Genomic DNA, 15,382 nt, shown 5'->3' on the forward strand with positions numbered 1-15,382 from the left:
CTACCCACCCCTAGGATCTTTTATCCTTTAAATCAGCGCTCGGATTTACTTATTCGCGACGGACGAGTTTCGAAGGCCACGCCCCCTCGCCCCGGCCGCGCGTCTTGCCCCCCCTGGCGGTCCTAGTTCTCCTAGTCGCCACGAATAGCGAGTGTGAACGCGCCTGAGGAGCTCCGAACTAGGACCGCCAGGGGGAGCGAGACGCGCGGCCGGGTCGAGGGGGCGTAGCCTTCGAATCTCGACCGTCACGAGTAAGTAAATCCGAGCGCTGCTTTAAATTGCTTTCCGTCTTGGTTGGAATAGGCATTCGTAATTAATTTTATAATTTCATTGTTGACACAACAGCGAAAATTTGCGGTTATTTCTTTCTTCACTCGACAATGAAGAGACTCGTATATTATTTTATAGTTCCTCTTTAAGTAATCGCAGACAATTACGAACAATTATGTGTTCGATGCGGAGATTGACACGGGCGCGTTCTAATTCTACAATTCTATCTCGACGACAACAACGTGTACTTTTGATTATTCAGACTTCGAGAGCTAATATTGATATGCGATCTTCCTGCTTTCATTCATCCGTTGGATAATTAACAGAGATTACAAACAGTTATCTTTAAGTCTTTGAAGCTGATAGTGGTCTAGACGTCACCTATCTTTAATCGATCTTTTCGTTAGAGCCGCGTGATCCACTGATATTCATGATATTCAGTGGCCTACATAGCTAATAAGTTGTCTTACAAAGGTTCTCAAGGATCTCAATCGGATTTTCTTTATCTTGTTATTAACAACCCCTCGACTTTGTTTATCTATGATACGATAGCACGTCGCGTCTTACACGTCGCAAATGCAGATATGGTCGTGAGTTTTCGTGAAATCTTATGCTCTCGTGCATACGATTCGCGTGATGCAAATAGTGAGACGACAAGAAGGTCCCTGGCAGCACTGTCGTCATATTAAAACTTTGCACTCGGAGCCAGGGTTGCCATGTTCTAGTCTCGCCAGGCCCACCTTTGCTTCCCCCACTAGTGGGAAGAGTGGGGGAAGCGAAGGCGGGCTTCGCTGCGCAGCTGGGCGAGGGGCGTGGCGAGACTAGAATATGGTAACCCTGCTCGGAGCTGTTTTAACTGGAAAATTAAACATTTTAAGAAATAATAATAAATAGTAAAACCACTAAGGTGGTTCTAATTTGTTTACCTGGCGCTGTATGTATATAAAAATATAAGTCAGAGGCGCCAGATGAGGGGAGGGTGCACGAATTGAGGGGAAAGGCTACCCTCTCTCTACCAGTACCAGTGGCGGGTTTAACGGTAAGCGGCCGGGTAGGGTCCCGCCATTTTTGTTAATAAGTTTGCGAGAGTTTCCTCGAGTTTCCGTGAGTTTGAAGGCCCCAAAATGTTCACCGCTTAGGGCCTCCACTTGACTTGAGCCGCCACTGACTAGTATCGGTCACGTGTACGTGTCACGTGTCGCGGAAGGGGAAGCTAGAGTGGGGACACCGCTCCGGGGACTTCCCCGTCGTCTCGCCCCGCAGTATGTACCTACCTTTCGTGAAACAGTAGATTCGACTGTCACAGCCGGTCAGATTCGACTTGAAAGCAAACGCTACGCATAGTGATTACAAAAGAAAAGGAAACCGAAGCATCGAGAATGGGTCGCGGTGTCAATTCACACGAATTACGTGAAACTAACGAAAATCGTTCGCTCAAGCGGAAAACAAACAATTTTAGAGTCTAGCGAAAGAAATCGAAGCGAAAAATCCGTGCCGAAAACGATTGAAAGTCTTCGCTCTTTCCCGCGCATAAATACAGAAATATATTATACGATCCTGATCCGTGTATGTACATTCCTGTCCAAAAGTTCCGGGTCACGAGTCAATTAAAACAGGAAAGCGACACTCTTCGGATGAAAAAGAATATTATAGAAAGTAACCGAACGTTATAACAGATCCTGGATCAAGCACGTGGCAAAAACCTGTGACCCCAAAATTTTGAACAATTGTGTATATTTCGTATACTGGGTGTCGCGTAATTCTTGGTCAAACCTAACCTGTAAAACCTAACCTGTAAACCGTGTCCTCGTTGAAACAGATCCAGAAATATACTGTTTTCGTAAGTATACTACATACTCCAATTAATTTGAAGATTAGCATCGCTTTTTCGATCGAATCGTGGGACACCCAGTATATTGTATAATATATATTTACATAATATATATATTTTTGTCTACGCGTCCGCTCCACTCGAACGGATCAAGAGGCTATCGTATTCCGATCGTTTTTACCGGTGTCTCGAGATTTTCACCGAGAACTTTGTATTATTAGATAATATTCATACATATAAATATATATGCGCATATATATATATATTAATATGTACGATTACCATATATCACTATGCAAAAAAATCGGAATACAATGAATCAACGAGCAATGTTTTTAACCAATAATTATATATTATTGGGTCAATTTCGATTTTTGTCGAGGTCACACATTTTTCGGCGAAATTTCCGATTACGTCCATGCTCAGAATTGGATGAAATTTTAGAAATAGGTTCTTCCTTGACAAAAACGATGATTGTCAGAAGGATTTTTGGCGGAACGAAAAAAAATTGTTTACCATTTTAATATCACTCTCTACCTTACCGACACTACTCCAGAATTTTCGTATGCGCCTCTCCGCCCCCCACCACATAACCCAAACTCATTCTGAACGCATAATCTCTTCCCATTGCAGATATTCAAATTGAAATTTTGGAAACATTTCATATTAATCTACAGATTATACATATTTGATATCTTCAACTAATTGCAAAAATGGATCGTTACCAGCTTTGTTGACCTCATACCTTGTCAGTAAGAGAGATAATAAAAATTTGGTCGGCAAGGTAGGGACTGACATTGAAACGGTAAACATTTTTTTTCCGTGTCGCCAACAATCCTTCTGACAATGATCATTTTAGTCAAGGAGGAACCTATCTCCAAAATTTCATCCAATTCTGAGCACGGACGTAATCGGAAATACAGCCAATTTTTCTGCACAGTGATATGTATATACATTATATATTACCGCGGAGTAAGAAGACGCACCGTTATGCTTTTAGGAAAATATTTTTCATATACTCGACGATTGTGTATCGATGCCAATTGCTAATCGTGATAATCATTAAATAGAGAACGTTAGATCCGACGATCGTTACGCGCTCGCGGTACAATTAAGACTACAAAATCTCATTGATCTCACTCTCAGCCGATTTTGTAAACATCTAGAGGATCACTTCTCGAAATTAGAAAGAGCTCGAACTAGAGAAAATATACAATTAAAATGAAAATCAAATCACTTTGTTGCAAATTGCATTCTCGGAAGAGTAGATATAGGTCAGTGTATCTACAGTGATGGGTAAGAACTACTAGTTAATATAAAACAAGTATTTTTTATTTCGAATATAGCCAACAGTTAAAGAGTTCAAGATAGGAATCCTTAATTGTACCACGATAATTACATGTAATAATTGGACAGCGGATTGGATGCACTTACGAGGAAAATCAGTAGGTGTAATTTAAAACAGTAAAAGTATTAATCATTATATTATTTCCAACCTATTGAACATATTAACAAAGAAAATTCAATTCAGGTAGAAAATGTTTATTTTGCATAAAGATCCGCTGTCTAGTAATAATTATTAATCAGGAATTTCGACGTCTTTGATACCTGCATATGATAAATACCTGAATATCTTTGTTGGATTTAAAGATACGAAATTTGGCGACATGAGAATTTGAATGGTATCAAAGGACGCACATTGCCATCATAGAATTATTCGGGTAAACTTTACTCTACCGGACTCAAAATTTGTGCCTTTCTCCTATAAATTATGATGTATTTGGTATGTAATCCAGTAGATTTGTACCCGGGGCGGATGCAGGTCGAAATTTCGATCCTGTAGGATCAATGGTTCAGGAGTTATGCTTGCTTAAAGTTGTGCAATCTGCAGTGTTTTTGACAGGTAAGGACGCCGCCATATTGGTTTGTAGTGACGACCGCGAGCCGCCTAGCAGCGCGCGACACTACAAACCAATATGGCGGCGCCCTTACCTGTCAAAAGCACAGAAAAGGAAAGCACAAACTTTGAGTTCGGTAAAGTAAAGAGCAGCCAATTATTCTTTGTTGTGCTTTTTCGGTATTTTTAACGTCACCTTTGTTTTTTTAAATGGAATATTCAATTCTTTATGCTTGACTTCGATAGATGGCGTATTATTCCGTGTATAAAAGTGTATTTTGTCCTAAAACTTACCGTTGCTGAGATATTTGACTATTTTCATTCTATATTGGCACGAAAATCGTTTAAAGAACAATATGAACTTTTATGCTTAGTTATATAGAACAATTATAGTTTCCAACGAAAACACTTCCCGATGGTACGCACATTCGAACCACGTTTTCCTATTGGACACGTGGTCTCACGAATCGCAAGGATCCGATGAAATTTTAGATTTTGCAAATCTAATGTAATCCTGAATTTTGCCAATCGAGATTCTGCAAATTCGTTGAACGACGAGGCATGCGACAATTAAAATTCGACGCTCACGTAAACTGTTTAATAGGTTCGTGGATTTTGAGCGTGAACCGTGCATTGATTTAGTATATCGAAATCTCTTTTGTGACCGTTTGAACGTATATTTATCTAAGGGACCAGTTCCATTTTGTTTCCTCTTTGGTCTGTTGTCTGTTCACGAATGTTTGTCCTCGTTATATTGTGTTTCTTTGTACTCGGATGAGTTTTACGACTTCATTCGAGAAATTTGTAATCCTCATGAAACGTCTTTCAGCATTTATGAAGTAAATCGAAAATCTAGATCCCGTAAATGTGGAGGCACAGACGACACTTAAAATCGCGAACTTGTTAAATGTTTAGGCGTCTCGGGATAACAATGTCTGAAATAAGACGTCTTGAAAACGTCTATTTGGAGATGTCGTGTTCCTACGAAACTCGAAAAACTAACAAGAAGTTGGAATATTTCGATTAAGGAATGTTCGTTAATTTTCAGTGATCCGGGTAATCGAAAAGTGTTACAAATAAGAAACGTTTTGCTCGATTAAATACTCCATTGACTAGCGTTGTACGATACCTTAATGTCTACAGTGTCTTTAAAATATTTGAGAATTCATGAATATAGGTGCACGAAGACAGATGATCTAGGCTTTAAAGATTTACCGAGAATGTCACTGTCTGTGCAATGGGTAAGTGGAACGATCAACAATTTACGTTTAATCGACAACGTTCATCGAGAATGAAACGGGTTTTAGATGTCTAAATTATAATGTAATTATCGACGTCGATTGAAATTCTACTTTATTACGAATTTTCGATCGATCGATTACTAAAAAAAGCAAAAAAAGCGATCGATCACATGTGAGAATTTGGCTACACCGTAAAAAAGGAATTGCACGCCCACAGGAATTCCGCTGTTATCGCTTAATGTCTTTGGAAATTAATCCGCGCGATGTATTTATTGCCTGCAACGGAGCCCTCGTGTTGTCGTGCAATAATAAATAACAACAGCAACAACAAAATAACCATGCCGTCTCGAAAAAGTGCTCTTCTAAGTAAAATTGTTATTATAGGGGCGAATCGTCTATTAATTATGCGTTAAAACTGGACACGCGTTCGCATAATAAGCCTGTAACTGTATACCGCTGCGTATATAAACTACTTACTATTATTATTATTATTAACAATATACATTCCTGTAAAAAAAAAGCAAAAATTAAAATATGATTAAAATACAATAAAAATGTTGACAGGAAAAAGGAAACGGTATTTGAAATTCTTTCGTGTGTAACATACACACGTAACTACAAGAAACGAACGAACAGAGACTTAGTGCTTTGATTGCAATGTATTTTTTTCTAAAATGTGGGACAATGTTCATAAAAATATAAGATATAGTCACGAGTGAAATAACAACAAAGATAGACTAAAAATTCAAACCACAGAAAAAACAATATTACGCATGGATTTAACCAATACATTATTATCGACACAATATACATATATAGACCGAATTGCGACGTGAACAATAATGGGTACAAAGTTTTTTGCTGCACATATACTGTTGTTGCTGACGTTTTATACAATTGCGTTCGTTTTGCTCTCGATTTTACAAATCGTTCACAGGAGAGGGAACAGTAGGAACCTTATTCGTTTGTTTCTGTTTTACTTGTGCCCACTTTTTTGCCATATTTAAACAATAAAGTGTCTTTATGCAACTATAATAGGTATATAATTTGTTTTTTTTTCGTTTTTCTTGCAAATGCTTTGCTTCACGTGAACAGAAGTATGATATATAGGACTCTTCGTTTAGTTGGACTAGCAGTATTGGCAGACCATTGTGTTCGGCTAGTTCTCAATGGTTGTACATTCTGTGAATTGCAGTGGCCTTTTGTCGAGCTAATTTACATAGCCATTCTGAGTGTAATATACTCTGTAGTAAAGCGTTTTGCTTCGCCAAAGTGAATACGAGTTATCAAATTTAAGAAGATACACTCCCTGTAACGAAGAAATTTATCAAAGACACATAAGACAATCCATGATAGAAATATTTTATCGGAATTCGCTTACCTGCCCCGGGTACCTATGACTTCCCGCATAGATTTCTTCTTGAGAATCTCTCCTATATACCTGCCGATCGAAATAAATGAAATGAATAACGATATCGATTAACGTGACCTCTCAACGAGGGCTGTCACTTCTCCAAAGCTTCGACAATAAACAAAAGATTCTGTTGTTATACTCACAGGTACTATCTCGCTTATAGGCGGCGATGGTAGTTTGTAGTCAGACGGAACACTGCCATTCGATACTCCACTTTCTAAATCCTCCCTTAAGACGTAATCATCGTCGTCTTCTTCCTCGTCCTCGGATTCGGTAATATGTACCGATACTTGACTTGTTTCCGGTTTTGACCATTCGAAATACACTCCGAAACCAATATCGTAACCATCCGTCGCGAACTCCCAGAACAGACACGAGCCGTCTTCGTGTGTTGGCACCCTAACAGTCACTATTTCTCCGTGGCCGACTTTAATAACCGCGTCGCCAGCTTCTCTCCTAATTGTTTCTTTGAATTCTTCGACGCCTTTTATCGTCCACATTTCTGCCGGTGCTATAGGTGGCCAATCCAGTTCATCCGAGTTTTCTTCGTTTAATGGCGCTGTCTCCTCGGTCTCTTTAGCTTGCTCTTCCTTCTCGGATTCCTCTGTCGTCGCATTGTTCGATTCCGGTGTTTGCTCCTCTGCGACTAATTGATTCTGACGCAATTGTTGCATGTACTGATGGTAATGTTGCTCCTGTAGCTGCCTTATCAAAACACCTTGCTGCTCCGGATTCCCAGGGTATTGTTGTTCGGCGTACATTTTAAACTGGTAATACGTTTGCTGATTTAAGGCATCTTGAATTTGTCTCCTCTGCAGCTCCTCCTTTAACCTAGCCTCTTCCTCTTTCTTCTTTTGTTCGTCTAATTCCTTCAACCTTCTCTCCTCTTCCAATTGCTTCGCTTCTTCTTCCTTCTTCAGCCGTAACTTCTCCTCTATGTCCCTTCGTTGCGCCTCTACCACAGTTCTGAACAACGGGCACAATTTGTCTAATAAAACTATAAATCCCTCCATTGCCTGCTCCTTAGATATATCTCCCAAGTTCTGCCATGCCAAACGTCTGTCCCTTCCTATCACGTCCAGTACGCCCAAAGGCGACGCGTTCTCGGCCGTACATTTTCCGTGCGTTACTTGTTGCGTGAAAGCGACCAACTTCAACTTATCTTCGTAAGACAAGTGGACCGCTTTCCCTTCCTTTTCTGTAAGAATTGCGAACATTTCAAATTCTACATTGCAAATTCTAATATGTTCTAGCGTATTATAGTATGTTGCAGTAGATTGTAGTTGATCGTAGTAAATTCTAGTACAGGGAGTTCTCCAACTTGTAGCTCGCGAGTCGAATTATCCGGGCTGTTTGCCTCCCCATCAAGCCGGTTAATCTTCGGAAACTCTTGGACGGACATGTACCTTTATGCTACAGCCATACGTAGTAGCAGTTCTCGAAGAGGAACGAGTTGGAACTCCCTGACACAATCTATACGAATCAACGAAGCTAAACAACGTCGTACATCGACGCAGTAATTCGAAATAAAGTTCTGATAAAGTTCTACATTTGAAAATGTCATGTTATTACGAAACTGTGATAGAATCGTGTATTATCGTACATTTCTATGAACACGTTATATTCTTCGAGAAAAAGGAAAGAATTGAACGGCGAGAATAGTCTAACAAACTGTCAACGCGACTAGCTCACCTTTGTAGAAATTTACAGCCATTTTATACAGTTCTCGAGTCTCGAAACCCCAAAGGCGAGGTTCCATACTTTTCTCCTTTTCCATGTCACTGTCATCCCTCGTCGACTCATCGGCAGATATTCTTAATTTTTCGATTTTCCTCCCCATCGAGGAAATGTCACCATTGGTGCCCGCCATTTGCAATTGCACTGACACGTCAATTACTGTCGCTACAAATGCCTTAACCTTCGTACACGAAACCTATACGGTAATTGAGACATTATCGGAATTATCGGCGAGGCGGAGTTCTATTATAAGAATTGTTTTATTTCAAGTGTCTTCCTTTATAGAAAAATTTGTATATGCGTCCAAAGCTAAAATATTACTACTGGCAGAGAGTATATGCACAGACTTGATGGTCAGTATAGACGTCACACGCAATGCAGTTTTCTGTCTACGGATCTGACTTACCGACTCTGTAGAAAATAACATTCGACAAATCATATTTGACAAATGAGTTATGAACAAGTAATAAAATAAAATATTCTCCTTTCCCCTCTAGGTACACTTCAGGTTCATAGTACTTCTCAACAGACTATAGCACATTGCCCACATCCGTCATCTGGTAGTCGATGTCATCTTGGAAAAAGGCATGTTATCTGAAGTGACACCATCGAAGTGAACGATCAGCTAGTGAACTATGTAGTGGATGCAACGCAAATCTCGTCGGTGACGAAAAGTGTATGTCTGATGTTACAGCGCTGTCAGTCTCTCTGAGGCAATCAACATTCTTGTCATAAATATTTAGAATATATAACTATCACTAAGTACATGTACAAAATACGAACATTTTATGTATGAATCTACAATGGATAAATAAAGACAATGTAATAAAAAAAGCACATCTGCATATTCATTTATTGAACCACAAATTCATCCTGAACGTCCGACTTAACGTATAGTTATACTACTGATTTCTGCAAAAATGTACACCACACACAAGTCTAACTTGTCATTGAGATACTGGAATGATTTACAATTTTCAAAAATAGCGAAACTGAGAAATCAAAACCATTTTCGGCCGTCTGACTTGTCGTTGAGTTGTACTACTGAATTTCGTGCCACCTCCTGCGACATCATGTTCTCCTGATACTTTCTCAATTTTCGAGATTTTCGAAACTTTTCGACCGTCTGACTTGTCGTTGACTTGTACTACTGAATTTCGTGCCACCTCCTGCGATATCATGTTCTCCTGATACTTTCCTAATTTTCGAGATTTTCGAAAATTTTCGACCGTCTGACTTGTCGTTGACTTATACTACTGAATTTCGTGCCACCTCCTGCGATATCATGTTCTCCTGATACTTTCCTAATTTCCGAGATTTTTAAAAGTTTTCGGCCGTCTGACTTGTCGTTGACTTGTACTACTGAATTTCGTGCCACCTCCTGCGATATCATGTTCTCCTGATACTTTCCTAATTTTCGAAAATTTTCGACCGTCTGACTTGTCGTTGACTTGTACTACTGAATTTCGTGCCACCTCCTGCGATATCATGTTCTCCTGATACTTTCTCAATTTTCGAGGTTATCGAAAATTTTCGACCGTCTGACTTGTCGTTGACTTATACTACTGAATTTCGTGCCACCTCCTGCGATATCATGTTCTCCTGATACTTTCCTAATTTCCGAGATTTTTAAAAGTTTTCGGCCGTCTGACTTGTCGTTGACTTGTACTACTGAATTTCGTGCCACCTCCTGCGATATCATGTTCTCCTGATACTTTCCTAATTTTCGAAAATTTTCGACCGTCTGACTTGTCGTTGACTTATACTACTGAATTTCGTGCCACCTCCTGCGATATCATGTTCTCCTGATACTTTCCTAATTTCCGAGATTTTTTAAAAGTTTTCGGCCGTCTGACTTGTCGTTGACTTGTACTACTGAATTTCGTGCCACCTCCTGCGATATCATGTTCTCCTGATACTTTCCTAATTTCCGAGATTTTTAAAAGTTTTCGGCCGTCTGACTTGTCGTTGACTTGTACTACTGAATTTCGTGCCACCTCCTGCGATATCATGTTCTCCTGATACTTTCTCAATTTTCGAGGTTTTCGAAAATTTTCGACCGTCTGACTTGTCGTTGACTTATACTACTGAATTTCGTGCCACCTCCTGCGATATCATGTTCTCCTGATACTTTCCTAATTTCCGAAATTTTTAAAAGTTTTCGGCCGTCTGACTTGTCGTTGACTTGTACTACTGAATTTCGTGCCACCTCCTTCGACATCATGTTCTCCTAATACAAAGTTCAATTTTCGAGATTTTCGAAAATTTTTCCCAATTTTCGACCGTCTGACTTGTCGTTGACTTATACTACTGAATTTCGTGCCACCTCCTGCGACATCATGTTCTCCTGATACTTTCCTAATTTTCGACAAAATTTTTGAAAACCCCGAAAATTGAGTTTTGTATTAGGAGAACATGATGTCGAAGGAGGTATCCGAAATTCAGTAGTACAAGTCAACGACAAGTCAGACGGTCGAAAATTTTCGAAAATTAGGAAAGTATCAGGAGAACATGATATCGCAGGAGGTGGCACGAAATTCAGTAGTATAAGTCAACGACAAGTCAGACGGCCGAAAAATGTTGGAAAATTCAATTCAACAATATTACTCAACGACAGAATGTGGAAGTCCGGGAAAAGATTGGTGATTGAATAAATATATTCGCAGTTACGTTTTTAGTTCATTTTCTTTATTTATTCATTCTATATTCATACATAAAATGATTGTTTGAATGATTAGACTCTCGGCACACACGCCGTCAGACTTCTACTGCAATACTGCAGACACAGGCGAGGTACAGGTACAGATTTTTCGTCTTTGTGACGTCACAAATTCAGTTCATCTTTTCTTCAAGGAAAATTACTTATGTGCCGTTCAGTGCCGTTCCATTTCTATCCATTTCAATTCTACAGTATCGGTAATGCAGAACCGTAGACAGAAAAATGCATTGCATGCACAGTCTAAGTATGCATATTTTAAATCTACAAGTCTCTGAAACAGCACACGAGCACAGTACTGCACAGTACGCTAAATATATTAAATATATATATATATATATATATATGTATATATACTATAAATAGTATATATATTATATTATCGGTGGCACATTGCACAGTATCAACTGATATCAACTGTCTGGTATCAGAAAGTATTTACCAATCTACGTATTTTGTGGTTATATGCAGTTTATAAACATAAAAACGAAATATTTTCCGTATATAGATTCAAAGTCGTCATCGAAACATTTCTCTGTTGAAGATTCTAGTCTATATATTACAAAACACACATGATGAGATGCATAATACATGATAATACATTGTGAAATGTTGACTGTAACACGAAATTTCAATTCACGTGGATTAACCAGCCCGTATCCATTCTCGATACTTCACCAATTTGTTAAGAAGTATTCGCGGCCGAAGACGAAGATAAACATGAACGAAGCACTTGTGATGCACGAGGAGGGTAGCGAGAGTTTTCAAGTGTCGCTTCGTTACGTTAACGTTGATTTAAAGATCGACAGGCAGTTCAACTTCAACAGAAACGTGAACGAACCTATAAATAATTTTCTTCGTAGACTGGATTCGAATATCAATAATTGTGTAAATAAAAAGCATAAGAAGGGCAAGAAACGCAAGGAGGCTGATGCAGATCCCGTGAAAAACGAGATTGATAATATCGAGATGAAAATGATCAAATTAGTGCGAAACGATTCGGATCTCGACGGCAGTCTTAGCTGCAAAACGATCCTGGAAGACTCGTCGAACGTAAAACTGATTATTTTCGACGCGGAATACATGTTGAAACAAAATGTACCGTATGTTAGTCAAATAGCATTACCATCGAGTATTTTAGTTGGTTTTCCAACTTATCCTTCTAAGTTTGTATCGATGTACGTCGATAGAACAAAATCGACTTTTAACTGGCATAGAAAGGAAAATAATCAATGGATCCACATTGGAGAAGGTTATTTATATATACCGAATCTATCCGATATGGGATGTCAATTAAAAATAACTTGTATACCGAGGAACAACGAGCAGGACGGACCAACGATAGAAGTTGTATCTAATAACGCAGTAGAAGCTGGTCCGGGATCCTGTCCGTTTGAAATCAGACACACATTCACTCAAACAAAATTGTCCGGAGATAGGTAAATCTTTAACGAAACAATTCCATTTGAAATCTTGCTTGAAAGGGGGTAGACGCGTTTCCAGGATAACGCAAAGACGTTAAAGCGCTGGATAAAAGATCAATTTTGGCTGCGATCTCCCTCGAAAATCCTATTTTTATGTTTACCAGGCGTAATTTGCACTATTCCGCAGCATGCAGCTGTCGAAAGTAGCTAGACGCGCAGCTTTAAACTCTGTATTATCGTATTACCATCTCGATGTTTGTCATTATTATTACACCAAAGTATGCGTCTCTCGAAACCATTCAATCTTATGCAAACATTCTTCGCTACGAATAATAATAATGACGAACCACCCTGTACACATAAATTGATCGTTTGTAAACTATGTTAATTGCAGTTTCAGGATAACGTCCTACAACATATTGGCGAACATATATTCTGAGACTGACTTATCTAAGGATACATTGTATCCGTATTGTCCGCAATACGCCTTGTCTATGGATTATAGGAAATTACTGATTCTTAAAGAATTAATAGGTAAGTTTCATTTCTCCTTTGTCGAATACTTACTGAGAGAATGAATATATTCAAGTAACTGTGTAACGACTTGTTGCAGGGTATAACGCAGACATTATATGTCTACAGGAGGTGGACAATAGAGTTTACGAAAATGATTTAGTGCCGTCTCTGTCTGTGTTAAACTACAGCGGCGTGTATAATCTGAAAAATGACTTGCGAGAAGGAATTGCAGTGTTTTATAATCGGGACAGGTTTGATATATTGAATTCCAATTGTAGCGTTATGTCACGTGGCACAGATGTAAAGGGGTTTAATACTGTATGGTCGCAGATTCAGAACGAAACCGTGAAAGAGACGTTTGTAAATAGAAATACAATTATACAGGTACTATAAAGAAGTCTACGTAGCACTATTAACAATATTATAAGTCCTAGTTAACACTGAATCCACTGAAATCTTGTTAATGGAGTTCTCAATTTAACCCTTTGCACTCGGAGCTATTCTAACTCGAAAATTGAACGTTTCTTCCGAGCTAGAATAATTCCATTCTATGTGATTTTTCTCTTTTGATATAATACCTCATACGATACTTAAATGTTTAGTGATTGATTGGATACCAACGTATTTAATGGTACAGCAATTTTTAGTGGCGACTCTTGAGTTTAAATATCTTCTTTCAAATGATTAAATCATGTTGCTGTTCATTCAGAACTGAGATTGCTGTTATCATTGAAAAATTGAATGAAACCTTTGAATACATACATTTCGAAAAACTATTGAATAATTGGATCGGTAAATAATGCGTTAAATTCTCAACAACATGTTGTAGGCAGTAGCACTACGATCTAAGGAAAATTCCGAAATCCTGGTTATTGGCAATACACACTTATATTTCCGACCAGTAGCAGATCACATACGTCTACTACAAGCATATTATGGCCTGATACATCTGCAAGCATTTGCCGAAGAAACAAAGCAAAAAGTAATTACATTCAAAGAGTTTTCAAATAAAATTCTTTTTGCTCGATTATCTTCGAATTGAATCGATTATATTTTTCGTTTCCAGAATCCAGAATGTAATGTCAGCATCGTGTTCTGCGGAGACTTCAACAGTACACCGGAGAACGGCGTTTATCAATTAATGACACAGAAATATATTCCAGAAGATTATGCTGATTGGAAATCATGTAAGTTAATGTTATGACCAGAGACCGCGGATGTTTATGCAATCTTTCAAGTCTTGTAGACAAATTTGAAGAAAGTGGGACCAAATAAAATCCTATTTTCATTGGTAATAGCCAGACTGCGGATGTTTATGCGATTTTCAATCTTTCTAGACGAATTTTAAGAAACTCTCTCTCTCTCTCTGCATAAAGATCCGCATTATTACGCAGTTCGCGCAGAATGTTTTCTGTTTATCTCAAATGCCGTTTTATTGACGTGTTACAGGTCCGGAGCAATTCGTAGAAAATGTAACTTTGAAGCACGACACTAATTTATCCAGTGCCTGCGGTACTCCAGAATTTACGAATTACACAGGAAGCTTTTCTGGATGCTTGGATTATATATTTTATCAGACCGATCATTTAAAAGTAGAACAGGTGATCCCGATGCCAAGCGTGGAGGAGCTTAGTTTGCATACCGGCCTTCCATCTGTAGTATTTCCAAGCGATCATATTTCTTTATGTGCCGATTTAAAATGGACGAAATAAAAGTTAATTCATTTTGGGAAACTGTTGTATTTTTTGTTGGTTGAACCTTAAAGGGAGGTTACCCTACCGTAATACGCAGATTTAAATTAAATTTTGGTATGAATACAGAACTGAAAAAATATTTTAAGCGGGTGAGAAATCCATTTTGTTGAATATCTCCGAAACTATTAGGTCTAGAGTAAAATTTCAAAATCCGATTTGTGCGTCTTTGAACGACGAATCTTTTAGTGGAAACTGATTTTCAAAAAAATAATTCGTTTAAGAGATATGTGAAAAATCATCTTTTTTCTTGCAAAATTTTTCTATAAAACATTTACAAATTTTAACGTATCTTTTAAAGAAATTATTTTTTTAAAAAACCATTTCCGCTACAAGATTCGTCATTCAAAGACGCACGAATTGGCTTTTGAAATGTTTTTCTAAGTCTAATAGTTTCGGAGATATTCGAAAAAAGGGATTTTCCAACCCCTACAAAAAAATACGCGTAAAATATTTTCTTCGAATTCAAATATTTTTAGACTGTACGAGTCTTACTGTCTTACAGTCCACAACGAATCCAACGATTTCTAGAAGGTTTGGGAACTGGAGAATCCAGTACAATCTAGGAATGTTCGAAGGTACTTT

The 15,382-nt window shown here is 38.4% G+C and overlaps 2 protein-coding genes across 2 annotated transcripts; one reads left to right on the top strand and one right to left on the bottom strand.

The window, feature by feature from the left end:
• Positions 1–5,879: 5,879 nt before the first annotated feature.
• LOC143218408 (Golgi resident protein GCP60) lies at positions 5,880–8,749 on the bottom strand. The gene is made up of 4 exons (XM_076443560.1): positions 8,346–8,749; positions 6,797–7,851; positions 6,621–6,680; positions 5,880–6,548 (listed from the first exon to the last, which is right to left on the bottom strand). The coding sequence occupies exons 1-4, from the start codon at positions 8,521–8,523 to the stop codon at positions 6,450–6,452; spliced, it is 1,392 nt and encodes a 463-aa protein (XP_076299675.1). The 5' UTR covers positions 8,524–8,749; the 3' UTR covers positions 5,880–6,449.
• A 2,598-nt stretch (positions 8,750–11,347) lies between these two features.
• Positions 11,348–14,779, top strand: LOC143218401 (2',5'-phosphodiesterase 12). Its single transcript, XM_076443549.1, has 6 exons — positions 11,348–12,545; positions 12,925–13,064; positions 13,144–13,430; positions 13,876–14,028; positions 14,113–14,233; positions 14,496–14,779. Exons 1-6 carry the CDS (start codon positions 11,698–11,700, stop codon positions 14,756–14,758), a joined length of 1,812 nt encoding a protein of 603 aa, XP_076299664.1. The 5' UTR covers positions 11,348–11,697; the 3' UTR covers positions 14,759–14,779.
• Positions 14,780–15,382: the final 603 nt, after the last annotated feature.

This window comes from Lasioglossum baleicum, chromosome 19, assembly GCF_051020765.1.
Source record: "Lasioglossum baleicum chromosome 19, iyLasBale1, whole genome shotgun sequence".
In the NCBI taxonomy this organism is placed as follows: Eukaryota; Metazoa; Arthropoda; class Insecta; order Hymenoptera; family Halictidae; genus Lasioglossum; species Lasioglossum baleicum.

Bases quoted from the DNA above. Each gene is read 5' to 3' on its own strand.
- LOC143218408 (XM_076443560.1), bottom strand. From the start codon at position 8,523: ATGGCGGGCACCAATGGTGACATTTCCTCGATGGGGAGGAAAATCGAA. The intron at 7,852-8,345 runs GTGAGCTAGTCG...CAATTCTTACAG, and splicing joins GGCTGTAAATTTCTACAAAG to AAAAGGAAGGGAAAGCGGTC. The intron at 6,549-6,620 runs GTAAGCGAATTC...TCTTCGTTACAG, and splicing joins GTCATAGGTACCCGGGGCAG to GGAGTGTATCTTCTTAAATT.
- LOC143218401 (XM_076443549.1), top strand. From the start codon at position 11,698: ATGATAATACATTGTGAAATGTTGACTGTAACACGAAATTTCAATTCA. The intron at 13,065-13,143 runs GTAAGTTTCATT...GACTTGTTGCAG, and splicing joins GATTCTTAAAGAATTAATAG to GGTATAACGCAGACATTATA. The intron at 14,234-14,495 runs GTAAGTTAATGT...GACGTGTTACAG, and splicing joins TTATGCTGATTGGAAATCAT to GTCCGGAGCAATTCGTAGAA.